We start from the raw sequence: 27488 nt of genomic DNA, 5'->3' as shown, positions 1-27488 counted from the left end.
TAAAATATTACCTCACCTTATTTCCTTCTTCTTTGACTTGAGGATTTATGAGTTTTATAAATGAATAGAACAGCTGTCGAATTCTAGAATCTCCTATAAACACAACATGTTTGTCTACGAGGCAGTTTTTTGCTTCACTGTAAAACAAAACAGCAACATTCATGTTACGGGAAATTTATATTTTAGGAAAAAGTCTTTAGGAAATCTACAGAGCAATATAGATAATTTTAAGCATTCTATCCAGCTGTAATGAATGGTAAATCTTTTTTTACAACATGCTGAATTAATAAAAAGTTTAGCATAATTTGCATAGAAATGAAAATTAATTCTCCTGCTAATGTGACTAGGCAAATAATAAAACAGGTTTTCCTATTCTGTGGTGCTACAAACACAGTTAGTTTGAAAATGTTAATATAAGCATAATTCTAAAAAATAAAGGTCTTTTATTAGTAGGTGAAAAAAAATGATTGGTAATCTTATTTGGGATTTTTTTTTACTCATGATTCTACACATAAGGTCAGCATTTTCCCTTTCAGCAATTTGAAAGTGACACATGAAGCTATGCAGGCTCACCATAACATGTATCAGTACTAATATCACCAACATTTATTTGTATTTTTATATAAAAATCTAACAATGGTAAACACCGTAAACTCAGAGATAATGTACAAGGAAAAGTCTTCCTTTTGATAATATTTTTGAAAGCCTAGAAAACCAGCTATCCAGGGAAAAATATATGACACTGCAATCACTGCAGCTGCGGTCAAACAGCGACTCTTCTTTCCAGGCAGAAAAACCGAAGACGTGAGTTTTCTTACCTATTTTTATACTTATGCATCATACAACTGTGGGGTTGCCATACTTTTTCTCCAAGAAATCTCCCACTGGACAGAAGATACTCACATGTATCGCCACCTTTAAAATGTTATATTAAGATTAGATTTCGGACACATGAAAGTTAAAACATAGCCCCATTGCTATTAAAAAGAATAATAATTTGACAATATTTGAAACACAGGAATTGAAACAATCAATAGCAGTAAAAAACCCAAAGTCATTGTAAAAACTTCTTGCACAAGTTTCTGCAAATTGCCTTCTCACTTATCATACCACACTTCTCTGTAAATCACTTTTCTATCCACAAAAGGTTAGTGATCCCATTTCTGCTGTCAGGAAGATGTGGTGACCTAGAACAGCATTTCCAACAAAAAGTGCCAATCCACCGTGCTATCTACTATTAGTGTACAGAATACACTAATATGAAATTAAAGAATACAATAGTTCAATATCATAATCTTCTACACAGAATCACCATATACAGCATCTTTTACAGAACATGACTGTCAACATGAGATTTGCAAGGAAGTCTATTCTATCTCCTCATTATCATTCTATATCCTCCTCATCAAGGTGACATAGCAGTCACCTTAGAAGAGGTGACATTACATGCTGGGTTCATATGCAAAACAAAAAGCATTTACACCGGAATTTGCTGGTTATTCTGAACTGCAGGCAGCTTTTCTAGTCAAGAAGTTTTACACTAATTAAGTGTAAAACTTACAGGTGTTGATGTTTCAGGTCACTAAGTTCATACAAATACAATAAATACCTCAGTTATGATATCAAGGACTGTTATCTCCCTGCAAACTCCAAGTCAGATTCTGCTGCCTTATAACTGAACACAGCTGAACATGGTTCACTGCAAGAGGAGTTGCCCACCAACATATTTGTCATACTTGTCATTTCAGAGCACTGACAAGCAGGGGAATGGTTGTGAATGAAATGTCAGGTACCTGTGCTAGCTTGTTCAGAAACAATGTACCACAGCCCACACTTAATGCTTTCTGTGAAACCTTGACTTCCTTAAACTGAACTGAGGACTGCTCTTTTACTCCACCGAAACTTGCACTAATCCTAAAGAACAGGGCGTTTTCCATCTGCTCTTTTCAGGGCTGCTGAGAGCCACATATTATAATGAGACAGACTTTCTGCTTCAATTACTATAAGAAAATCTGAAGAATTATCTAGAACTGTAAATTAGACGAGGTGAACAGAATGAGATGCAAGTAGCCTGAGGTCTGCAGGAATGGGAAATTACAAGGTACCACTGACTCTACCAAGACCCAGGCTCACAGTCCACAAAGATCCTCAAAGATCAGTATAACAGTAAAGAGCTTTTAGGAAAAAGAGACAGAGCCATGGTATCATTTCCCTTGTGCTGAAACAAAAGCTTCCACAAGACCATAGTCAAATCTATCAATAAAAGAAATAAAAAGTGCACCAGATAAAGAAAGACTTTGTATAACATTCTGATAAGAAAATATATCCTAAGTTATGGTCCAAAGATCGCAGTGAAAGTTAATTAATTATTATAGGCACTGAAGCAACTCTTCTGTTTGGTTGCTTGGTTTTCAGGGTTTTTTTGTGTTGGACATAAGATAATCGGGAAAATTACTTATTTCCATAGTTTCCCAATATCAGGAAAAATGACAATAGTATCTATATTGAAGAAGTTTTGTATAAGCATTTTAGATCTATGGATAGTAAACTTCAGAAAACATTAGTAATTACTTGGATGAGGGATACATATTTGTATTTATGACAAATACAGAACTAGGATCTTTATAATCTTCCATGATCATGGCTCCTTCCAGCTAACTCTTGCGTTAACACTGGCAATGATGTTGCTACTTTAGTTTGTGAGCTGATACTCAGCTGCCTGCTCCTTCACAATCCACCCAGAAAAACGAAAGGTAAGGTTTCCATCTATAAAGCTGGGAAAATGTTACCAAAACCGTTAAACAAATTATGTGTTTAAAGTATAGCTGTCACATAAAACTGTTACTTCTCTCTTATTTCAATATTCTAGCTGTCTCCTACTTAGGATGCCCGGAAGAACGTTTCAGATTTCCCTGGGAGTATTCAAGACCAGGTTGGACGGGGCTTTGAGCAACTTGGTCTAGTTGAAGGTGTCTCTGCCCACGGCAGTGGGTTTGGAAATAGATAAGCTTTAAGGTCCCTTCCAACCCAACCCATTCTATGATTCTATGACACATAAGTGCAGACAATGCAGCTCACATATGCTCCTCGAAAAACAGTATAAAATTAGCTTGGAGGAAAGAAGTGGCAGCTGAAGACATTTTCTACCCCTACCTTCCTCTCTGAAACTCCTCCTACCTGTTTTCATGAAAATCTGAAAAAGGCAATGTAGAACAGACTGTATTATAACTGTTACTCCTTGGCTCATTTATCCAACCAAACCCAGCAGTAATAACACAATCAAGCACTATTTACAAAGATCTAAGGCTACTCATTCCAAAATGCAACTTGACCAACCAAACTTGCTTTCTCTCCTGGAACTTCAATTACTTTCCGCTGCTATTGCATTGTGGCTTCTAAAAAAGCTGGAATAACATGAAGAATTATAACAGTCTTGAAAAAGCTCATAGCTCTGGGTTTGGGTTGGTTTTCTGTGAGCAACCCGCATGACATACTCCTAATATGCAAGATAAACTGGCTTCTATTAAAATTGTCATCCTTTACTCCTACCTCTGTTTTGGGAGGCACATTTTGATGCATGGAAGAAAAATGTGTTAAAAGTTTAAATACACACAGTGATAAGCTCCTATTTTTATCATCAGTAAGAACCTACTAATCACTCCAGGGTAGTTCAGGAATTCTCTTAAATTGACCGGTAACCTCTCCAGCAAATGCCTGATGTACCACAAATCAGATCAACACTTCCTTCCTAATTGCAATGCATATGTACTGTCCACGTCAAACTGATTAATTACTGCACAGCAGCAATGGGATGTGGCAAATGGCCAGATGCAGAAGGCCACTTGCTTCTGAACATTTAAAGAAGCTCTCATGGAAGTATGCTGAGACCACAGATGCAGGGTGAACTCCAGGGGTTTCCAGAAAGGTAGTCTCTAACGCTTCTGTTTTTCAACCAGCATAGGTCACTCCAGGTCAGCAACATCATCTTTCTTTTTCCAGTCTGTGCCTGTTTCATTATTCAGTTAAGTGCCATTTCTGAACAGATTACAGATCTTCCAGAAGCAGTTCTTCAGTGCCTTTCTGCTCCTCTTGCAACTATTGCTACTTACAAGAAAGCTGCTGATTCTGCTGCCAAGACTTCTGCAGAAATAGTTCAGAACACAGCAGATGACATGGAAAGAGGACTCTACCTACTTTTTAAATATGTTGACATTGCTCAGATTTGCTGGACAGGCATCTTTCTAGTAAAAAGAATAAATTTAAAATTACCATATTTTCCTTTTTTCTTAATAATTTCAAATAAAATCCTGTTTCTATATTCTGGCTTTCAAGCAACATAATTTCCTCAATTCTCGAACATACACACTTATGTAAACTATCATTCTGAGTAAGTTGCATAAAAATCAAATTGTCAGAAATAATAAAAAGCATGAAACTCGTTTTGCTTGTGATCAGATTATGAGAATAGGTGACTTACAATTATTACAGCTACTGCTACAAAGCCCTCCACCATACAGATGGTGAAAAGTCATGTAAGAGTGAACTATGTAAAAGAAAATCCACTACTAACTAGAATCCCTCTGAAATCCATTAATTTGCTGAGGAAGATGCATAACAAAATAAGAAGAGTCATGCACCGTCAGACCATGACCTAGGTCATTCTAGCCTGGTATTCTGCCTTCAACAGGGGCCAAAAGCAGATGTCTGGGGACTAGTAAGACTGCGAGTAAACATTATGTTCTTGTCTAACATTCTTCCAACTATGTTCAGTCCAGGGACTTCCTGAGCTGGATGTGGTTTCTCATATTTTGTAAAACCTTCCACAGATTTTTTCTGACAAAGTCATGCAGTCTTCTCTTTGATTTTTTAGCATCCACAGAATTCTTCTACAGGAGTTATTCATACCCACAGCTGCTGCTTGAAGAATCACTTGCCTTTATTTTAAATATGGTTTCTACTAGATTTACTTGGTACTCCCTAGTTCTTCTGTAGGAAAAGACAGTTCACACTCACATCTATCATGATTTTTAGATCACTATCAGTCCTTCCTCAATCAAGTTTTCAAGACTGAAGAATCTTAGTTTACTAATTCTTCGTAAGAGAGCATGTTCCCTATCTTGAGTTCATAACCCAAGCCTGGCAGCTTTGCACTCCATGGCACTCCCATCGTAATTACCAACAAATAAAACAATCCTCCATCCTACAATATGTTATTGAAATAACATTCCAAACAGCACACATTGTATACATTGTAAACATAGAGGTAATATTTTAGGCCAAGGAATTATACCTTCTTTCCCAACTCCAGCTACTGAGTATCTTACTATTTCCCTGAGCGATATCAGAAAGCTCCTGAAACTTATCAGGAGCATTGCTGATGTCTGATGTCCTAAGTCTTATGTCTTTCTCTAAATATAATAGTACAAGTTTTGGGGGGGGAAATGAGGGAGGAGAATAAAACAAGACTGAAACAGCAGCCAAGACACTAAACTGGAGGTTACAGGTAAGACAGTGCCTCCAGAAAAGCCCAAGTCTTACTTAGGAGATGAAATACATAGCAGCCAAAGAACCACTCTCATTTTAGTACACCACTCTTTCTTCTTAACTGTTAATGAGAGCTTAAAAGAAAGAAAAAAGAAAAAAAACAAACTACCACAACAAAACCCAACCCAATACCTGAGGAAAAGAAATCTACTCTATACACAAGTGCTGTTCTATACACAAAACACAGAACATTTTTTAAGCTCTCCCTTCATGCTTTGTGTAAATAATCCTACCAACATATTACCTTTTATTTTCATCATGTTACACTTAGATACACTATGATATGGTTATACAAAGACCATATTTACTCAAATTTTATCATGCTCATTATTTTAATTTATCATCCCTGAAAATTGTGGGTTTTCCACTGAAATTTTGAAATCTTAATGTCTTCATTCAATGAGAGAACAGACAATGTTTCACTATGCTTTCACTAAAAGGCACACTATTTCAAAGAAATGGAGATTCAATTGTTCTCTATTTTTCAAAATAAAAATGTAGTTTTAAACAGGATCTATCAATGCTGATTTTAAGAATATAAAATTTTAAATAAAAACTTATTTCCATCAAGGTTTAGAACTTTACCTTTGAAATATGATAACTGAAAAATGCATAGCACTAACTTCACTGAATAGTTTATAAACATTTAGTCCACTTAACTCCTCACTGAGCATGCAGTTTAAAGGCAGTCTTTAACGTTTCCTAATTCACTTTAGGTTTTGCAAAGCGTGTAGGAGACCCTTAAATATGATAGTCTCCCTGAACACAAATTTTACCTTCCACAACCCCAGCTCAGGATTTCTTCATACAAGTAACTTCTATACAGGCAAGTTTTACTGGGAAGTGCACTCGTCCCTTCCCATCTACAACATGTATTTGCATGACTGAGGCCAAAATTCACTGAAACCTTTACATGCGAAGACAACCAGACAAAACAAAGGAGTTCTAACGAAAGTCTCAATCATCCAAAGGCCCCCAAAGGAAGCCAAGACAAAACCAACCACTTTATAAAACATATACATATTCTGAACATTAATCGATGCCTTGTGAACTTTTCAATATTGCAGTGGAAGAAGAAAAATAGATGGCAATCTGTATTTCTAAACTGAGCGAGATAAACTAGGCTAACTACCAGAAAGTTAAATCATTCAATTGCCACTCATTTGAAACCTTAAAACATAGAACATCTATATATTAATCTATATATATATGAATACTCAGAGATAGTGAGAAAAAAGAAAAGGTGTGAAAGCAGCAGCCCTTATGTGCCTTTATCACTTTTAGAATGTCTTCCTCAAAAAAAAACCAAACCCCAAAACAACAAAGCAAAGAAAAACAACAATCTCAAACCAAACAAAAAAGCCAAATAAACAAACCCCACAAAAACGTTAAAAGTAACTGCTCTCTCTCATGGAGTCTTTGCATACCCATGCTTGTCCCACAGAAAGAAGGATTCATTGATGAACCCCCTTCACATGTACCCTTCTCCGTCTGGTTATATACATTCTCTGTGGCTTTTTACTTCTGGCTGAATTGTCCAAGGGAAAAACTGCAATAATACAGGCTAGAAGTCTCAACGCCGTCAATGTGCTTCTGTGGTATAAGTCTGATTTTATAAGTAATAGAGAACACGAAATAACAAAGTGTTTTGACTTAGTACATGCTTTTTCTGCAAAGACAACTGTGGTCTTTGCCCCCTTTTATATGCCTTATAGGACACGAGGATCTTGGATGTATCATTAGACATGCCTAACTCTATGAATGACGTGCCTAATTTCAATCTCATTTTCTCCATTATTCAGGCAGTTACTGTTTCAGCTAATGCAAACTTTCAGTTATCAGGTTTAAAGACCCAGTTTTTTGGTGGGAGGGGAAAACCCCACACATCCCACAGAACAGATTTCAGCCCTTTTTGTTCATCTGCAGCTCTCTTTCATTTCCTCCAGATTCCTGGACATCCGTGAAAGAGAGACAGTACCCACATGGGTGGTTAATTCATTGTTAAATTTCTTGTTTGCCCCACTGTGGCAGAACATATGTTCACGTGTGAGAGTCTATCTTGTCTGCTCTCCTATTCCTGACAGCAGCTAAGGACAGATACTCCAAGACAAAGCATAAAAGCATGACAAATAGAGAGCAATTCATTCCCCAGCATGGCTGGGCTTTCACAGCCTGGCAACTTCGAGCCAGAAGTGCAGCACGTTTGCATCCACACTCTGCAAATGAGAATAACCCTTTTCATGGCATTTTTGGTATAAAATCTTGGCAATATGTTTCAAAATGCCTTGCGGGGGGGGGGGGGGGGGGGGGAGCTGAAGGGCGGGAAGTGGTTTCTTCTGATCATTTTAAATGTATTGCATGCTAATTTAATTTTCAGTTGATACTTTCTGTGTTATGACACAACCACTATGAATTTACCTTCCCTCAACAATTCATAATATTTGAGACCATTACCAAGTCACTAACTTTCTGTCCAGGCTACAAAATTTTAATCTACTTCATTACTTCTGGTACAGAAGCTGTTTTATTCTGCTGCCATTTGTGTTGCTCTTTTGTATTTTCCAAGCTGTATTTCACTACTAAGAGGGGTTGACCTACACGACTGATAGTAAGCAAGGTGCCACTTAGCTTTAGTTGTGCAATAACACAGTGAAATCTTCTGGGGGTTTTTTTGGTTGGGTTTTTTTTTAATTAATTGCCAAAAATACCCTGACATTTGCTGAATTTCAGATGCCCGAGGTCACTGAAGGGTTGCAGAATGATCTCTCAAGCACCTCTGCGTTTGTTTCTTGAAAACTTTTTTCTGCTATAAATGCCCCACCCTCTTTTTCCAAACCATTTGTCTTTTGAATGTTATTCAAAGCAACCCAAGATGGTAACTCTGTATTCACTCCCACTCTATGTCCTCTCTTTTAAAGAGTTACAGGAAAGCCTCTCTGTTACTCTGTAATAGCTTATAGAAACTAAAAGCCTTAGGCAAAGGAACTTGTTGAAAGCTTCGTGAAAATCCATATATATCGTATCAGCTTACATAAAAGCCTGCATATTCTCAGTTTTGCAATTTGTGACTCACCCCTCTCATTAACTCTCCCATAATATATAGCATTTATGCATATTATGGTTTCCTTGTAATCTGCTTGATGTGGCAGTCCCTACTTTCTTACACCAGTGTTGCAATCCCTCTTCAAAAAAGCATCACATTTGTCACCCTCCATCCAGTTTTGCCACTGTTTGTGCCTTAAGGAATACAGCACAACAGGCAAGTTCAATTACTTCATGCCTGAGCTCCTCTAGAATTCAGTAAATGCTTCCACGTCCTGCAACTTAGTACTAGTCAGTTTATCAGACTTAGTGACATGCCAGCCAGGGATGAATCTAGGGAACTGTACTCATAAAGATCCCTACCCCCTTTCCCATTTCCACAATAAACCGCAGCAGCCTTGTCTTCTGTGGGCTCTGGCAGCAAGTGTTAGAACACAACACCAGTTGTCCTACAATAAACACGCAGGCGGTGATCTGCCTGTGGACCAACTTTTTGATTTACCTAAAAAGACATACTACATTCTTTAGCATGAATCAGAAGGAAGCAAGAAAGTATTTCCTTTAGCAGTTCCATCGCTTTTACAAATCATGGCAAGGTTCACAGCTTCAAGGCCAAAACAACCCGAATGAAGAGGCACAGCAAGGCTCCCAGCACGCCTGTTACTGACATACACCCATATGCAGCCCTGTCACGTTCTCCAGCTGCAGTCTCCAGATCTTGGTTACTGGCTCATCCACAACCACTAACAACACGTGAAACCAAACAACTCTTTATTTTGCTTCATTCACCAAGGAGGCTGGATTTAGTTATTTTTGCATGGTTCAAATAGCAAAATAAGATATGCCAAGTCTTACACCAGTTAAGATTTTAATCACTAATTGCCATGTCAAGGCCGTTAATCACTGTAGGGAAACAAGTGATAGGGAAGAAGTCACCCCCTGCCCCTGCAGCTTCACCTGCAGCCCTACAGCTGCTATACGGACCGCTGGCAAGGCCCCAGGCGCGGTGCTGCGCTCACAGCCAGAGCTCCGCGCCTCCACCGACCCCGCCAGTCACGCACGCCCGAGCCGCGGGGCCTCGCCCGGCCGGCGGGAAGCCCGCGGCGAGCCGGAGCCTGCGCCGAGCCCTGCAGGGCCCCCCGGGCTGGGCCCCGCGGTGGGGGCACCGCTCCCCTCCCGCCGCCGGTTCCCCCCCGCCGCCGTCCCCAGGCTTGCCTCCCAAAGCAGCCGCGCTGCGCTGCGCCCCCCGCCGCAGCCCGCCGGGCCAGGGGTACGCGCGTCTCCCCCACCGCCTCTCGGCCCCGCTGCGGCTGCCCCGGGCTGCCCCGGCACGGCCACAGTCCCCGGGCTTCGCCGGGGCTCCGCCTCCCGCTGCCCGCCAGCCGCGGCCCCCCGCGGAGCGCCCGCGGCCGCCCCCTCACCTCGGTAGCGGCGGGAGGTGGCGTGGCAGGCGGTGAGGAGCAGGACGGCGCCCAGCGCCAGCACCTTGGCGCTCCTCACGCTGAAGTAGTAGTTGATCTCCCGCTTGCCTCCGGTGTAGGCCAGCGCCGCCATCTTGGCTCCTCCATGACAACAGTGTGCGATAGAGCGGGCGGGCGCAGCGGGGCAGCACTGGGTCCCCGCTGGCGGCGAAGGCAGACCCCGCCGCTACTGCCGGCTGCCACCGGCCGCACCGGCGCGGCGGCCAGCTGCCCGACGCCCCGCTGCCGGGGCGGAGCTGCCGCCCTCCTCCTGGCGCCGCTGCTTCCCCTCGCCCGCCAGCGGGAGGCCCCAGCGCTCGGCTTCCCGCCCCGCGGCGGATCGCCCCGGGCCCGCGGGTGAGGGGCGGCGGCGAGGCGGGCATTTTGCTGGCCCCCGGCGCCTCGCTTCTCGCCGAGGACCTTTTGGACTGTGCTCGCTGAAGGAGTACCGGGGCGAGGGGTTGTACCTGACCCGGTACGTGACTGCTGGCACTAGGCAGTGCTGGCTTTTCTCCAAGTGATGTTGAAATCTTACCAAAGGGAAATCCTCTTCCTCCACAGGGAGTTACTCGAGTCGTAACTGGGGAACGGTGCAGGGCAGCAAATCTGCACTCCGAGACCTAGCCCTCGCCAGAAGTGGTCATGGTGAGAAGCTGCCCATCTGACCCGCCAGGACTGGGATAGGGCAGGTGGCCACCCTAACCACACTCATAAAATAAGATGACCATTGTCATAAATTGTGACCACAACGGATCATAATCCAATTAAAATTTTATTAATTATAGCAAGTAGAATATGAGCAAAAACAGCGCTGGACGACAGGGGAGTCTGCGCTCCGCCACTGCCGTGCTGAGCAGTTCAAACAGTCCCTTTTTATACATCTTTACTTCCGTGTTCATGAAGTAGTGGAGGTACTCTGCGCATGCTTCAGTTGTTGTTAGGGGGTCGTTTTCTACCTCCTGGTGGTCGTTGAGGCCGAAATAAGAAGTCTTTCTCCTTTATCCCATAGTTGACCCCTCATTCACATGTCCTTATCTGGGGTTGTTTGTCCTGTTTCTGTCGGTTCCTGGAAGTCTGGCGGTTATCTCGCGATTGTGGTTATCTTATCTTACTCAAGCAGTGTCCGAGTTTCTGTCTGCATAAGCGATTTCACATCTTTGTTGCCTAACCTTTACATTGAGCTTAACATAAATCTTAATAAACAATATCCTAGTCCATAGTTTTTCACAATCCCCCCTTTTTCTTTTTATCCTATTATTGTTTATTAGACGTTACTTTCATTTTCGGCACTGCGAACAAACCTTTTTCCACAATCCCAATATTTATCATAACACTCACAAGGTAATACCTCACAATTACAAAAGGCATAGTTCTCACGTGGCATAATGTATTCACAGCAATCTTCATCTTCATTAATAGATACACTCTTATATTTTGCCCCAGACCTCGTAGTTAAAATAAGCAGTTTAGCTATGTCAAACCATTCTTTAATAAAGTGTATTTTATGTTTGTTATTGTCTAGTTCATAGGTTTATGAGGGTTTCCATTTGCTTGGGTTATTATCAATAACAAAACTAACGGTATACCAGAAAAAAAAAAGGGTGTCTGTTAATTTTGCCAATTTAAGTATATTTTTACCAGTCCTGGGGAAGTTCGGCCATTGCTGCTTTTGTGTCCCATCGTTCTGGTTCTTTTCTCCACAGTTTGTTCCTCCTCTGCCTCGCCCGTCGACTCGGTTGCTTCGAGCCACGGGGTGTACCATCTTCTCGGCAGCAAGGGAATTCTTCAGGAGAACAGCTGTTTCGGGCTTTCTGCCTGTTTATATAGGCTTCCCACTTTGCAGCTTTAACTAATGGGGCAAAGTAAGACACGGTCAGTACTTCCCTTCTGCATTTTATAACCAAAATTTCAGCTACAAAGGGGACTGGTTCGTTGGAGTGGTAGCAATAATATCGAGGGTTTATTCCTTTGGCAAAAATTTCCCACCACTCATGGGATTCCCGAATAATTTTTTTTGTTTAGACTCTAATTGTTTTAATTTCCACTCAGTGAGAGTTCTTTGGATTTTCCAACACTGTGTGCAAACTCCTATTGGAGGGTATCCACATTCACAATGTGTCTACCATTTATCCTGGCATACCTTACACCTAAAACAAGCAAATGGATAACAATTGCAGTTCAAATCATTACACCCACCTAATTCGTATATCTAGAGTGCATATATTATTTACATCAACATATCTTCTATATTTAATATTGTGAGGTTGCATAAGTTTAGCAATTTCCTTCAACACACTTTGTACGCTTCCATATATAATAGAAAAAAAGAGAAATAATTATAGCAAATATAAACAGCAATACACACTTTATACCGAAAGGTAATGCGGCAAAATAATCAAATAAAGTCTTTATCATTACGTTATCTTTTCAGGGTTATCTTGGTGTCACCTGGAGTACTGATTACTTTCCAGTGGGGTCTCGTCACTGGGCCTTTAATGCGACTGGCATGAGTCCATCCACGCTCCGCAGTTCGGACAGCTGTTTCTGTTGTAAGCAAAACAAGATAAGGTCCCTCCCAATTGGGTTTTAGGGTTTCTTCCTTCCACACTTTAATCAATATCCAATCCCCAGGTTTAACATTATGAATTTTTAAGTCCAACGGGGGTCGTTGTACAATCAGTCCATGTTCCCAAAGCTTGTTACGATGTTCTGCTAATTGTGAAACATATTCATTAATCACACGGTCTCGAATTAAAACATTTGTTTGTGGACTTTCAATTCTATAAGACATTCCATACACCATTTCAAACGCTGATATTCCTACATCTGCTCGGGGTCTGGTTCTGAGAATTAATAGTGCCATGGGTAGGCACTTAATCCATGATAATTTGGTTTCTATCATTAATTTAGTCAAAATAGTTTTGATTTCTCCATTTATCCTTTCAACTTTTCCCGAACTTTGTGGATGCCATGGTGTATGGTATTCCCACTTAATCCCCAAGCTTTCAGCTAGATCTTTAACAATTTTTGACACAAAGTGTCTTGTGCTAACAATCGATCAATTTCTGGTTTTAATCCCCTCCGTCCTTCTAGGGATATGGGATATTGCCTTACCCTCACAGGTATGTGGGGTTCGGAAAGTTGGATTTTAATCGGTGGGATTTTCAGTCTACTAATTGTGTCCGGAGAGTACCAGACATCGGGGTTAATTTGTTTTTGATCATCCACGGTTAAAGGATAAGCAGACACTGTTAGCTCCTGATTTTTCACTTTAATTTCTAATTGCAATTCAACAATTAAATCTCGTCCTAACAGATTAAATTCTGCTTCAGGGACGAGCAAGAGTTCACCCATTCCAAATTTATTTTCAGTTTCGAATACCACATTTTTGATTTTGCTTACTTTAAAGGGTTCTCCTTTTGCCCCAATTACTTGTACCTTTTCAGGGGAAACTTTACATCCCTCAGGTATTTGCTTAATAGTTGATTTCTCAGCCCCAGTGTCTACTAAAAAGGTGAACTCTTGTTTATGGGGACCTATTTTTAATTTTATCAAGGGCTCATGATGACTCCGGTCCCCTAAGATATAGAGCCCCTGACTCTCCTATTCCGTTTTCAATATTCCCTCATCCCTGATCCTTTCTCTGCAATTCTTCTTTATATGTCCCTTCTTTCCACAGTAAAAACAACATCTCTGCTCCTTCTTTACTATTACGTTCCCTTGTTTCGTTCCAGCAGATCTGTGTTCACCAGTTCGTCCTTTGCGATCCTCTCTGACCGCTGCTACCATCATTTTTACTTGTCGCTTGCTGCTCTCTTCTTCCCGCCTTACGTAGACTTTCTGAGCTTCCCTCAATAATTCATCCAACCCTCTATTCTGCCAGTCTTCTAACTTTTCAATCTTCTTTCTAATGTCTTCCCATGATTTTGCCACAAACTGAGTTTTGAGGAGCGCTTGCCCTAAAGGGTCGTCTGGATTTACCCCAGAGTACAGCTGAAGGGCTTTCCTCAGTCGTTCCAGCCACTCAGTAGGGCTTTCATCTTTCTTTTGCATTTCATTAAATGCTTTATTGATATTCTGGCCACGGGGTACTGCTTCTCTAATTCCCTGAATTACTATAGTTCTCAGGTCCTGCATATGAGTTCTATGCATCGGATCCTGATTATCCCAATTAGGTCTTTGAAGTGGCCATTTAATATCTGCTTGGGGTCCCTGGGCATGTTGAGCATCCCACAGTCTCATTCCTGCTCGTCTAATCATATCTCTTTCCTCGGTAGTAAATAATTGACCAAGGATAGATTGCATCTCATCCCAAGTATAAAGGTTTGGTCCCAAAAATTGATTTAATCTTTCTGCCACTCCCAGTGGGTCCTCAATTAAGTTTCCCATTTCAGTTCTTTTAAAATCTCGTAGGTCAGCCGAGTTTAGGGGTACGGAAATATATCCGATCACAGGTTGAGGTCCCCCCATGGGTATTTCCCTTAGGGGGTACATCTGAGCTGCCCCTTTTTGACTTCTAGTTACGCGTCTAGGAAGAGGGGGAGACCCTTGTTCCGACTCTGGTGGGGGAGTGGGCGCTCTGGGGACTTCTGTGGGAGCAGGAGGAGGAATGTAAGGAGGGGGGGTTAGAAGGGTTTCGTCTAACTCTTCCTTCTTTTTCTTTTGTTTAGTTTTTATTTCATTCAGCGGATAAAGTCTAGCTCTCGGTCTTTCTAGCCACACTTCCGCATATTGACTCTCCTCCGGGTTAAGGGGATTTTTATTATTAACCCAGAGGTTTAATTGCTGTCTTACCCAGTCTTCTTCTGACCCATAGACTGGCCAAAAGACATTTTTAGAAATCTTCTTCCCTCCCCATATCTTAGTACAATATTCTATCATTTTTTGCTTATCTTTCCCTAGGGTTCCAGGGGAATATCTCCAATTGTCTAAGATATATGCCAGAGGGGTATTTTTAGGTACAGTGTGTACCCTCCCCATGGGAGTCGAAGGCTTGCTGCCCTTCGCCCCCATCTTCTGGATTATCCACAAACACACACTCACTCGCTCCCCTTATTCCTGGCCCAGTCCCTCGCGGGAGGTGGGAAACGCAGTACTAAAGGGTCCACACTCGCTTGGTTCAGTATATCGAACCTCTCGTTCGTTATAATCCAGGATACCCAATCCCGCCCGAACGGCGAACCCGCGAACAACTTCGCAGTATACTTACGCGTCCTGCGTCTTCGTCCGGACTCCCGTGCACAGAATTTTATGGGATTTTACCGGTCCTTTTTTGCTCAATATCCTAGAATTTAGGTTCGTCGGTAAGGTTGGAGTGAGCTGTTGGTCGCGGGGCCGCGAAATGTCGCGGGGCGCCTCCCCGGAGGACCAAAGCCCACCGTTCCTTATCCGAGTCACGGCACCAGAAATTGTCATAAATTGTGACCACAACGGATCATAATCCAATTAAAATTTTATTAATTATAGCAAGTAGAATATGAGCAAAAACAGCGCTGGACGACAGGGGAGTCTGCGCTCCGCCACTGCCGTGCTGAGCAGTTCAAACAGTCCCTTTTTATACATCTTTACTTCCGTGTTCATGAAGTAGTGGAGGTACTCTGCGCATGCTTCAGTTGTTGTTAGGGGGTCGTTTTCTACCTCCTGGTGGTCGTTGAGGCCGAAATAAGAAGTCTTTCTCCTTTATCCCATAGTTGACCCCTCATTCACATGTCCTTATCTGGGGTTGTTTGTCCTGTTTCTGTCGGTTCCTGGAAGTCTGGCGGTTATCTCGCGATTGTGGTTATCTTATCTTACTCAAGCAGTGTCCGAGTTTCTGTCTGCATAAGCGATTTCACATCTTTGTTGCCTAACCTTTACATTGAGCTTAACATAAATCTTAATAAACAATATCCTAGTCCATAGTTTTTCACAATCCCCCCTTTTTCTTTTTATCCTATTATTGTTTATTAGACGTTACTTTCATTTCGGCACTGCGAACAAACCTTTTTCCACAATCCCAATATTTATCATAACACTCACAAGGTAATACCTCACAATTACAAAAGGCATAGTTCTCACGTGGCATAATGTATTCACAGCAATCTTCATCTTCATTAATAGATACACTCTTACATTTTGCCCCAGACCTCGTAGTTAAATAAGCAGTTTAGCTATGTCAAACCATTCTTTAATAAAGTGTATTTTATGTTTGTTATTGTCTAGTTCATAGGTTTATGAGGGTTTCCATTTGCTTGGGTTATTATCAATAACAAAACTAACGGTATACCAGAAAAAAAAAAAAAAAGGGTGTCTGTTAATTTTGCCAATTTAAGTATATTTTTACCAGTCCTGGGGAAGTTCGGCCATTGCTGCTTTTGTGTCCCATCGTTCTGGTTCTTTTCTCCACAGTTTGTTCCTCCTCTGCCTCGCCCGTCGACTCGGTTGCTTCGAGCCACGGGGTGTACCATCTTCTCGGCAGCAAGGGAATTCTTCAGGAGAACAGCTGTTTCGGGCTTTCTGCCTGTTTATATAGGCTTCCCACTTTGCAGCTTTAACTAATGGGGCAAAGTAAGACACGGTCAGTACTTCCCTTCTGCATTTTATAACCAAAATTTCAGCTACAAAGGGGACTGGTTCGTTGGAGTGGTAGCAATAATATCGAGGGTTTATTCCTTTGGCAAAAATTTCCCACCACTCATGGGATTCCCGAATAATTTTTTTTGTTTAGACTCTAATTGTTTTAATTTCCACTCAGTGAGAGTTCTTTGGATTTTCCAACACTGTGTGCAAACTCCTATTGGAGGGTATCCACATTCACAATGTGTCTACCATTTATCCTGGCATACCTTACACCTAAAACAAGCAAATGGATAACAATTGCAGTTCAAATCATTACACCCACCTAATTCGTATATCTAGAGTGCATATATTATTTACATCAACATATCTTCTATATTTAATATTGTGAGGTTGCATAAGTTTAGCAATTTCCTTCAACACACTTTGTACGCTTCCATATATAATAGAAAAAAAGAGAAATAATTATAGCAAATATAAACAGCAATACACACTTTATACCGAAAGGTAATGCGGCAAAATAATCAAATAAAGTCTTTATCATTACGTTATCTTTTCAGGGTTATCTTGGTGTCACCTGGAGTACTGATTACTTTCCAGTGGGGTCTCGTCACTGGGCCTTTAATGCGACTGGCATGAGTCCATCCACGCTCCGCAGTTCGGACAGCTGTTTCTGTTGTAAGCAAAACAAGATAAGGTCCCTCCCAATTGGGTTTTAGGGTTTCTTCCTTCCACACTTTAATCAATATCCAATCCCCAGGTTTAACATTATGAATTTTTAAGTCCAACGGGGGTCGTTGTACAATCAGTCCATGTTCCCAAAGCTTGTTACGATGTTCTGCTAATTGTGAAACATATTCATTAATCACACGGTCTCGAATTAAAACATTTGTTTGTGGACTTTCAATTCTATAAGACATTCCATACACCATTTCAAACGCTGATATTCCTACATCTGCTCGGGGTCTGGTTCTGAGAATTAATAGTGCCATGGGTAGGCACTTAATCCATGATAATTTGGTTTCTATCATTAATTTAGTCAAAATAGTTTTGATTTCTCCATTTATCCTTTCAACTTTTCCCGAACTTTGTGGATGCCATGGTGTATGGTATTCCCACTTAATCCCCAAGCTTTCAGCTAGATCTTTAACAATTTTTGACACAAAGTGTCTTGTGCTAACAATCGATCAATTTCTGGTTTTAATCCCCTCCGTCCTTCTAGGGATATGGGATATTGCCTTACCCTCACAGGTATGTGGGGTTCGGAAAGTTGGATTTTAATCGGTGGGATTTTCAGTCTACTAATTGTGTCCGGAGAGTACCAGACATCGGGGTTAATTTGTTTTTGATCATCCACGGTTAAAGGATAAGCAGACACTGTTAGCTCCTGATTTTTCACTTTAATTTCTAATTGCAATTCAACAATTAAATCTCGTCCTAACAGATTAAATTCTGCTTCAGGGACGAGCAAGAGTTCACCCATTCCAAATTTATTTTCAGTTTCGAATACCACATTTTTGATTTTGCTTACTTTAAAGGGTTCTCCTTTTGCCCCAATTACTTGTACCTTTTCAGGGGAAACTTTACATCCCTCAGGTATTTGCTTAATAGTTGATTTCTCAGCCCCAGTGTCTACTAAAAAGGTGAACTCTTGTTTATGGGGACCTATTTTTAATTTTATCAAGGGCTCATGATGACTCCGGTCCCCTAAGATATAGAGCCCCTGACTCTCCTATTCCGTTTTCAATATTCCCTCATCCCTGATCCTTTCTCTGCAATTCTTCTTTATATGTCCCTTCTTTCCACAGTAAAAACAACATCTCTGCTCCTTCTTTACTATTACGTTCCCTTGTTTCGTTCCAGCAGATCTGTGTTCACCAGTTCGTCCTTTGCGATCCTCTCTGACCGCTGCTACCATCATTTTTACTTGTCGCTTGCTGCTCTCTTCTTCCCGCCTTACGTAGACTTTCTGAGCTTCCCTCAATAATTCATCCAACCCTCTATTCTGCCAGTCTTCTAACTTTTCAATCTTCTTTCTAATGTCTTCCCATGATTTTGCCACAAACTGAGTTTTGAGGAGCGCTTGCCCTAAAGGGTCGTCTGGATTTACCCCAGAGTACAGCTGAAGGGCTTTCCTCAGTCGTTCCAGCCACTCAGTAGGGCTTTCATCTTTCTTTTGCATTTCATTAAATGCTTTATTGATATTCTGGCCACGGGGTACTGCTTCTCTAATTCCCTGAATTACTATAGTTCTCAGGTCCTGCATATGAGTTCTATGCATCGGATCCTGATTATCCCAATTAGGTCTTTGAAGTGGCCATTTAATATCTGCTTGGGGTCCCTGGGCATGTTGAGCATCCCACAGTCTCATTCCTGCTCGTCTAATCATATCTCTTTCCTCGGTAGTAAATAATTGACCAAGGATAGATTGCATCTCATCCCAAGTATAAAGGTTTGGTCCCAAAAATTGATTTAATCTTTCTGCCACTCCCAGTGGGTCCTCAATTAAGTTTCCCATTTCAGTTCTTTTAAAATCTCGTAGGTCAGCCGAGTTTAGGGGTACGGAAATATATCCGATCACAGGTTGAGGTCCCCCCATGGGTATTTCCCTTAGGGGGTACATCTGAGCTGCCCCTTTTTGACTTCTAGTTACGCGTCTAGGAAGAGGGGGAGACCCTTGTTCCGACTCTGGTGGGGGAGTGGGCGCTCTGGGGACTTCTGTGGGAGCAGGAGGAGGAATGTAAGGAGGGGGGGTTAGAAGGGTTTCGTCTAACTCTTCCTTCTTTTTCTTTTGTTTAGTTTTTATTTCATTCAGCGGATAAAGTCTAGCTCTCGGTCTTTCTAGCCACACTTCCGCATATTGACTCTCCTCCGGGTTAAGGGGATTTTTATTATTAACCCAGAGGTTTAATTGCTGTCTTACCCAGTCTTCTTCTGACCCATAGACTGGCCAAAAGACATTTTTAGAAATCTTCTTCCCTCCCCATATCTTAGTACAATATTCTATCATTTTTTGCTTATCTTTCCCTAGGGTTCCAGGGGAATATCTCCAATTGTCTAAGATATATGCCAGAGGGGTATTTTTAGGTACAGTGTGTACCCTCCCCATGGGAGTCGAAGGCTTGCTGCCCTTCGCCCCCATCTTCTGGATTATCCACAAACACACACTCACTCGCTCCCCTTATTCCTGGCCCAGTCCCTCGCGGGAGGTGGGAAACGCAGTACTAAAGGGTCCACACTCGCTTGGTTCAGTATATCGAACCTCTCGTTCGTTATAATCCAGGATACCCAATCCCGCCCGAACGGCGAACCCGCGAACAACTTCGCAGTATACTTACGCGTCCTGCGTCTTCGTCCGGACTCCCGTGCACAGAATTTTATGGGATTTTACCGGTCCTTTTTTGCTCAATATCCTAGAATTTAGGTTCGTCGGTAAGGTTGGAGTGAGCTGTTGGTCGCGGGGCCGCGAAATGTCGCGGGGCGCCTCCCCGGAGGACCAAAGCCCACCGTTCCTTATCCGAGTCACGGCACCAGAAATTGTCATAAATTGTGACCACAACGGATCATAATCCAATTAAAATTTTATTAATTATAGCAAGTAGAATATGAGCAAAAACAGCGCTGGACGACAGGGGAGTCTGCGCTCCGCCACTGCCGTGCTGAGCAGTTCAAACAGTCCCTTTTTATACATCTTTACTTCCGTGTTCATGAAGTAGTGGAGGTACTCTGCGCATGCTTCAGTTGTTGTTAGGGGGTCGTTTTCTACCTCCTGGTGGTCGTTGAGGCCGAAATAAGAAGTCTTTCTCCTTTATCCCATAGTTGACCCCTCATTCACATGTCCTTATCTGGGGTTGTTTGTCCTGTTTCTGTCGGTTCCTGGAAGTCTGGCGGTTATCTCGCGATTGTGGTTATCTTATCTTACTCAAGCAGTGTCCGAGTTTCTGTCTGCATAAGCGATTTCACATCTTTGTTGCCTAACCTTTACATTGAGCTTAACATAAATCTTAATAAACAATATCCTAGTCCATAGTTTTTCACAATCCCCCCTTTTTCTTTTTATCCTATTATTGTTTATTAGACGTTACTTTCATTTTCGGCACTGCGAACAAACCTTTTTCCACAATCCCAATATTTATCATAACACTCACAAGGTAATACCTCACAATTACAAAAGGCATAGTTCTCACGTGGCATAATGTATTCACAGCAATCTTCATCTTCATTAATAGATACACTCTTATATTTTGCCCCAGACCTCGTAGTTAAAATAAGCAGTTTAGCTATGTCAAACCATTCTTTAATAAAGTGTATTTTATGTTTGTTATTGTCTAGTTCATAGGTTTATGAGGGTTTCCATTTGCTTGGGTTATTATCAATAACAAAACTAACGGTATACCAGAAAAAAAAAAGGGTGTCTGTTAATTTTGCCAATTTAAGTATATTTTTACCAGTCCTGGGGAAGTTCGGCCATTGCTGCTTTTGTGTCCCATCGTTCTGGTTCTTTTCTCCACAGTTTGTTCCTCCTCTGCCTCGCCCGTCGACTCGGTTGCTTCGAGCCACGGGGTGTACCATCTTCTCGGCAGCAAGGGAATTCTTCAGGAGAACAGCTGTTTCGGGCTTTCTGCCTGTTTATATAGGCTTCCCACTTTGCAGCTTTAACTAATGGGGCAAAGTAAGACACGGTCAGTACTTCCCTTCTGCATTTTATAACCAAAATTTCAGCTACAAAGGGGACTGGTTCGTTGGAGTGGTAGCAATAATATCGAGGGTTTATTCCTTTGGCAAAAATTTCCCACCACTCATGGGATTCCCGAATAATTTTTTTTGTTTAGACTCTAATTGTTTTAATTTCCACTCAGTGAGAGTTCTTTGGATTTTCCAACACTGTGTGCAAACTCCTATTGGAGGGTATCCACATTCACAATGTGTCTACCATTTATCCTGGCATACCTTACACCTAAAACAAGCAAATGGATAACAATTGCAGTTCAAATCATTACACCCACCTAATTCGTATATCTAGAGTGCATATATTATTTACATCAACATATCTTCTATATTTAATATTGTGAGGTTGCATAAGTTTAGCAATTTCCTTCAACACACTTTGTACGCTTCCATATATAATAGAAAAAAAGAGAAATAATTATAGCAAATATAAACAGCAATACACACTTTATACCGAAAGGTAATGCGGCAAAATAATCAAATAAAGTCTTTATCATTACGTTATCTTTTCAGGGTTATCTTGGTGTCACCTGGAGTACTGATTACTTTCCAGTGGGGTCTCGTCACTGGGCCTTTAATGCGACTGGCATGAGTCCATCCACGCTCCGCAGTTCGGACAGCTGTTTCTGTTGTAAGCAAAACAAGATAAGGTCCCTCCCAATTGGGTTTTAGGGTTTCTTCCTTCCACACTTTAATCAATATCCAATCCCCAGGTTTAACATTATGAATTTTTAAGTCCAACGGGGGTCGTTGTACAATCAGTCCATGTTCCCAAAGCTTGTTACGATGTTCTGCTAATTGTGAAACATATTCATTAATCACACGGTCTCGAATTAAAACATTTGTTTGTGGACTTTCAATTCTATAAGACATTCCATACACCATTTCAAACGCTGATATTCCTACATCTGCTCGGGGTCTGGTTCTGAGAATTAATAGTGCCATGGGTAGGCACTTAATCCATGATAATTTGGTTTCTATCATTAATTTAGTCAAAATAGTTTTGATTTCTCCATTTATCCTTTCAACTTTTCCCGAACTTTGTGGATGCCATGGTGTATGGTATTCCCACTTAATCCCCAAGCTTTCAGCTAGATCTTTAACAATTTTTGACACAAAGTGTCTTGTGCTAACAATCGATCAATTTCTGGTTTTAATCCCCTCCGTCCTTCTAGGGATATGGGATATTGCCTTACCCTCACAGGTATGTGGGGTTCGGAAAGTTGGATTTTAATCGGTGGGATTTTCAGTCTACTAATTGTGTCCGGAGAGTACCAGACATCGGGGTTAATTTGTTTTTGATCATCCACGGTTAAAGGATAAGCAGACACTGTTAGCTCCTGATTTTTCACTTTAATTTCTAATTGCAATTCAACAATTAAATCTCGTCCTAACAGATTAAATTCTGCTTCAGGGACGAGCAAGAGTTCACCCATTCCAAATTTATTTTCAGTTTCGAATACCACATTTTTGATTTTGCTTACTTTAAAGGGTTCTCCTTTTGCCCCAATTACTTGTACCTTTTCAGGGGAAACTTTACATCCCTCAGGTATTTGCTTAATAGTTGATTTCTCAGCCCCAGTGTCTACTAAAAAGGTGAACTCTTGTTTATGGGGACCTATTTTTAATTTTATCAAGGGCTCATGATGACTCCGGTCCCCTAAGATATAGAGCCCCTGACTCTCCTATTCCGTTTTCAATATTCCCTCATCCCTGATCCTTTCTCTGCAATTCTTCTTTATATGTCCCTTCTTTCCACAGTAAAAACAACATCTCTGCTCCTTCTTTACTATTACGTTCCCTTGTTTCGTTCCAGCAGATCTGTGTTCACCAGTTCGTCCTTTGCGATCCTCTCTGACCGCTGCTACCATCATTTTTACTTGTCGCTTGCTGCTCTCTTCTTCCCGCCTTACGTAGACTTTCTGAGCTTCCCTCAATAATTCATCCAACCCTCTATTCTGCCAGTCTTCTAACTTTTCAATCTTCTTTCTAATGTCTTCCCATGATTTTGCCACAAACTGAGTTTTGAGGAGCGCTTGCCCTAAAGGGTCGTCTGGATTTACCCCAGAGTACAGCTGAAGGGCTTTCCTCAGTCGTTCCAGCCACTCAGTAGGGCTTTCATCTTTCTTTTGCATTTCATTAAATGCTTTATTGATATTCTGGCCACGGGGTACTGCTTCTCTAATTCCCTGAATTACTATAGTTCTCAGGTCCTGCATATGAGTTCTATGCATCGGATCCTGATTATCCCAATTAGGTCTTTGAAGTGGCCATTTAATATCTGCTTGGGGTCCCTGGGCATGTTGAGCATCCCACAGTCTCATTCCTGCTCGTCTAATCATATCTCTTTCCTCGGTAGTAAATAATTGACCAAGGATAGATTGCATCTCATCCCAAGTATAAAGGTTTGGTCCCAAAAATTGATTTAATCTTTCTGCCACTCCCAGTGGGTCCTCAATTAAGTTTCCCATTTCAGTTCTTTTAAAATCTCGTAGGTCAGCCGAGTTTAGGGGTACGGAAATATATCCGATCACAGGTTGAGGTCCCCCCATGGGTATTTCCCTTAGGGGGTACATCTGAGCTGCCCCTTTTTGACTTCTAGTTACGCGTCTAGGAAGAGGGGGAGACCCTTGTTCCGACTCTGGTGGGGGAGTGGGCGCTCTGGGGACTTCTGTGGGAGCAGGAGGAGGAATGTAAGGAGGGGGGGTTAGAAGGGTTTCGTCTAACTCTTCCTTCTTTTTCTTTTGTTTAGTTTTTATTTCATTCAGCGGATAAAGTCTAGCTCTCGGTCTTTCTAGCCACACTTCCGCATATTGACTCTCCTCCGGGTTAAGGGGATTTTTATTATTAACCCAGAGGTTTAATTGCTGTCTTACCCAATCTTCTTCTGACCCATAGACTGGCCAAAAGACATTTTTAGAAATCTTCTTCCCTCCCCATATCTTAGTACAATATTCTATCATTTTTTGCTTATCTTTCCCTAGGGTTCCAGGGGAATATCTCCAATTGTCTAAGATATATGCCAGAGGGGTATTTTTAGGTACAGTGTGTACCCTCCCCATGGGAGTCGAAGGCTTGCTGCCCTTCGCCCCCATCTTCTGGATTATCCACAAACACACACTCACTCGCTCCCCTTATTCCTGGCCCAGTCCCTCGCGGGAGGTGGGAAACGCAGTACTAAAGGGTCCACACTCGCTTGGTTCAGTATATCGAACCTCTCGTTCGTTATAATCCAGGATACCCAATCCCGCCCGAACGGCGAACCCGCGAACAACTTCGCAGTATACTTACGCGTCCTGCGTCTTCGTCCGGACTCCCGTGCACAGAATTTTATGGGATTTTACCGGTCCTTTTTTGCTCAATATCCTAGAATTTAGGTTCGTCGGTAAGGTTGGAGTGAGCTGTTGGTCGCGGGGCCGCGAAATGTCGCGGGGCGCCTCCCCGGAGGACCAAAGCCCACCGTTCCTTATCCGAGTCACGGCACCAGAAATTGTCATAAATTGTGACCACAACGGATCATAATCCAATTAAAATTTTATTAATTATAGCAAGTAGAATATGAGCAAAAACAGCGCTGGACGACAGGGGAGTCTGCGCTCCGCCACTGCCGTGCTGAGCAGTTCAAACAGTCCCTTTTTATACATCTTTACTTCCGTGTTCATGAAGTAGTGGAGGTACTCTGCGCATGCTTCAGTTGTTGTTAGGGGGTCGTTTTCTACCTCCTGGTGGTCGTTGAGGCCGAAATAAGAAGTCTTTCTCCTTTATCCCATAGTTGACCCCTCATTCACATGTCCTTATCTGGGGTTGTTTGTCCTGTTTCTGTCGGTTCCTGGAAGTCTGGCGGTTATCTCGCGATTGTGGTTATCTTATCTTACTCAAGCAGTGTCCGAGTTTCTGTCTGCATAAGCGATTTCACATCTTTGTTGCCTAACCTTTACATTGAGCTTAACATAAATCTTAATAAACAATATCCTAGTCCATAGTTTTTCACACCATCTATAAATAAGCAAACACAAAACTCAAAAAAGGTGCTCAAGTGTGTCTTCGCATAAATATGGGAAATAAACAGCGAGCAGTCGTCTCTCGTTTTCATTTCACCATCCATTAATTTGCCTGTCATCCAGAAAACACTATTCTGAAAGATCTGCAAATCACTGAATTTGATTATTCATTTAAAGATACATGAAAAAAAAAAAAATCACGGGAAAAAAAAGGGAAACATTTGAAACAAAACAAGGAAGTCTAAACACTACAAGCAAAGCTTTATTTTCAAATATCTGAAAACCATAAGAACTTAAGGCATTATGCAAATGTAATGTACATACAAAATTTGAGTTCTTCTATTGTGCACTGTTACTAAATATTCGATGTATATTCCATTTTCACCCAACCAATGTCTTTACTATCTGCCAACATATAATCTGTATTTTTTTCTATTCAAGTTAGTCTGTTAATTCATTCACTTTCTCAGCAATGTTTTTAAATAATAAAAACACTTTACGGTTTTTAAGCGTTCGGCTTATTCTCTCAGGGAGGGAAGGAAAAAAGATACCAGGTAAATTCCCAATTGTTACAGATTTGTAGTTACTGGGTTATTTTTATCTCCTCCCCTCACCCCCCAACATAATCAAACCAAAACAACAAGAACAAGAAAACCCGAAGAAACATCCCCCCCCCCCCCCCCCCCCCAGCTGGTCATAATATGGATTCTTTTAGCCCATAAATGAAAAATTCCCATTCATGTCTTACCTTTTGGTCACAAAAGTCATACAAAAAGTCAATAATTTTCAAAGCCTTCTTACTGTGAACAAGCTTTACTATTTGTTAAAATATTCCTGTTAGTGCTTAGCTTGCTTTGTCCTTATTTCACATGTGTTCAAGTGACGGCTGCAAGATTTTACACTTTAAGAAACAACTTAAACAATAACAGCTTCTCTGATGGAAAGTATTCACGACAATATATTTTGTAGCTTTTTGCATTGTTGCTCATTCATGATTCTGAGCAGTGTTATGAAATGTCTCTTTCCTGCAGTCATTGGGGAGCACGGATAGTATCCATGAACGAGTAAGACTTTTCATCCAACCCAAACATATTTACTTCATCCTGGCTCATACTGCAATATAACTGTGTTAAGTTTGCAGGCTGTGTTGCAAGTTTGCAAGGTGAATTTATGGCTGTGAGTCTAGCACCTCAAAACTTGCCCTAATTAATGCTGTTACTATAAGCTGTGCAGATGCAGAAAGCATGGAGTTCAGCTCGAGCTCCCAGAGTGTTGACTCAGCTTCTGTTAGGTGCAATGCTTGAACAGGGAAATTTAACTTTTTCTCTCAAAAAGAATGCAGCTCTCTAGTGTAAGGTCTCTCTGGAGAATTTCAGGGGTCATCATTTAAATCAGCTTCTTCCTATGAAAGAACAACAGAAATTAAAAAGTTACCAAAACAACCATATTATAGATATCTCAGAAAATGACAACATCCAGAAATACTTAATTCATCTCACAGCCTTCAGAGGGCTCTTTCAAATCTGTTGCCTACCACTGGAAGTTCCTGGGCAGTCCTCATTTGCCATGAAGCACTAATATTGGCTTTCAGTGATGCCTGAAAGCGCCATGTGCGGATTACATCTCTGTTATTTTAGGACTGTGCAAACACATACTGATCTTGTTGCAAGTTGAATATCTTAATAAGAACAATCCATCTGTGTATATTAAATATTTACATGGATATGAGCAAGGCATCTGCTTTTGCTTCATCGCTCCTTTGGAGACATTGCTCAGGTGTTCAACAAGAGAGATCTCTCTCAGCTCAGTCAGAAGCTTTTGGCTGAAGTGCCATAAGTTAGGAAGTGGTTTGCATGCATGCAGTCTTGCTTCTTACAGACAACTCCTTGTTTTTCGCAGGCTAACTGAACTTGGCATCATATACCTAAGTAACTCACACCAAAGCCACTATCTATAACAGAGCTCATGTAAAAGGCTGATTAGGGATTGCGAAGTACCCTATGGAACCAGCTCCAGACAGAACTACTATTAGCTGGAAGCAGCTTTGTAAATAATATGCCTAACCTATTTTCCTGTCTGCTGGTAAATTCAGAGAGCTGGAAGTAAACAAGAAGTCTGGCAGCTCTTCTCATCTGTCAAACCTCAGCTTTTGGTTTGC

General features: G+C 41.5%; 1 protein-coding gene and 1 long non-coding RNA gene across 3 annotated transcripts in view; both read right to left on the bottom strand.

Annotated features, from left to right (window-relative positions):
- CASD1 (CAS1 domain containing 1) overlaps positions 1-10579 on the bottom strand; it is a 35848-nt gene extending 25269 nt beyond the window's left edge. For both annotated transcript variants that reach the window (XR_003994868.1, XM_030510874.1), the window contains exons 1-3: positions 10008-10579; positions 819-915; positions 17-137 (exon numbers count right to left, since the gene is read on the bottom strand). Coding sequence is in view for 1 of the 2 variants with exons in the window: in XM_030510874.1 (XP_030366734.1) it covers positions 17-137; positions 819-915; positions 10008-10140 (351 nt within the window). In the remaining variant the exon portion in view is untranslated. The remainder of the gene's footprint in view (positions 1-16; positions 138-818; positions 916-10007) is intronic.
- An 11180-nt stretch (positions 10580-21759) lies between these two features.
- Positions 21760-24889, bottom strand: LOC115613627. The gene is made up of 2 exons (XR_003993454.1): positions 24621-24889; positions 21760-21955 (listed from the first exon to the last, which is right to left on the bottom strand). It is a non-coding gene; the product is annotated as an uncharacterized LOC115613627 (long non-coding RNA).
- Positions 24890-27488: the final 2599 nt, after the last annotated feature.

The sequence above is a fragment of the Strigops habroptila genome, chromosome 1, assembly GCF_004027225.2.
Source record: "Strigops habroptila isolate Jane chromosome 1, bStrHab1.2.pri, whole genome shotgun sequence".
In the NCBI taxonomy this organism is placed as follows: domain Eukaryota; kingdom Metazoa; phylum Chordata; class Aves; order Psittaciformes; family Psittacidae; genus Strigops; species Strigops habroptila.
This window is presented reverse-complemented; position numbering and strand designations above follow the sequence as displayed.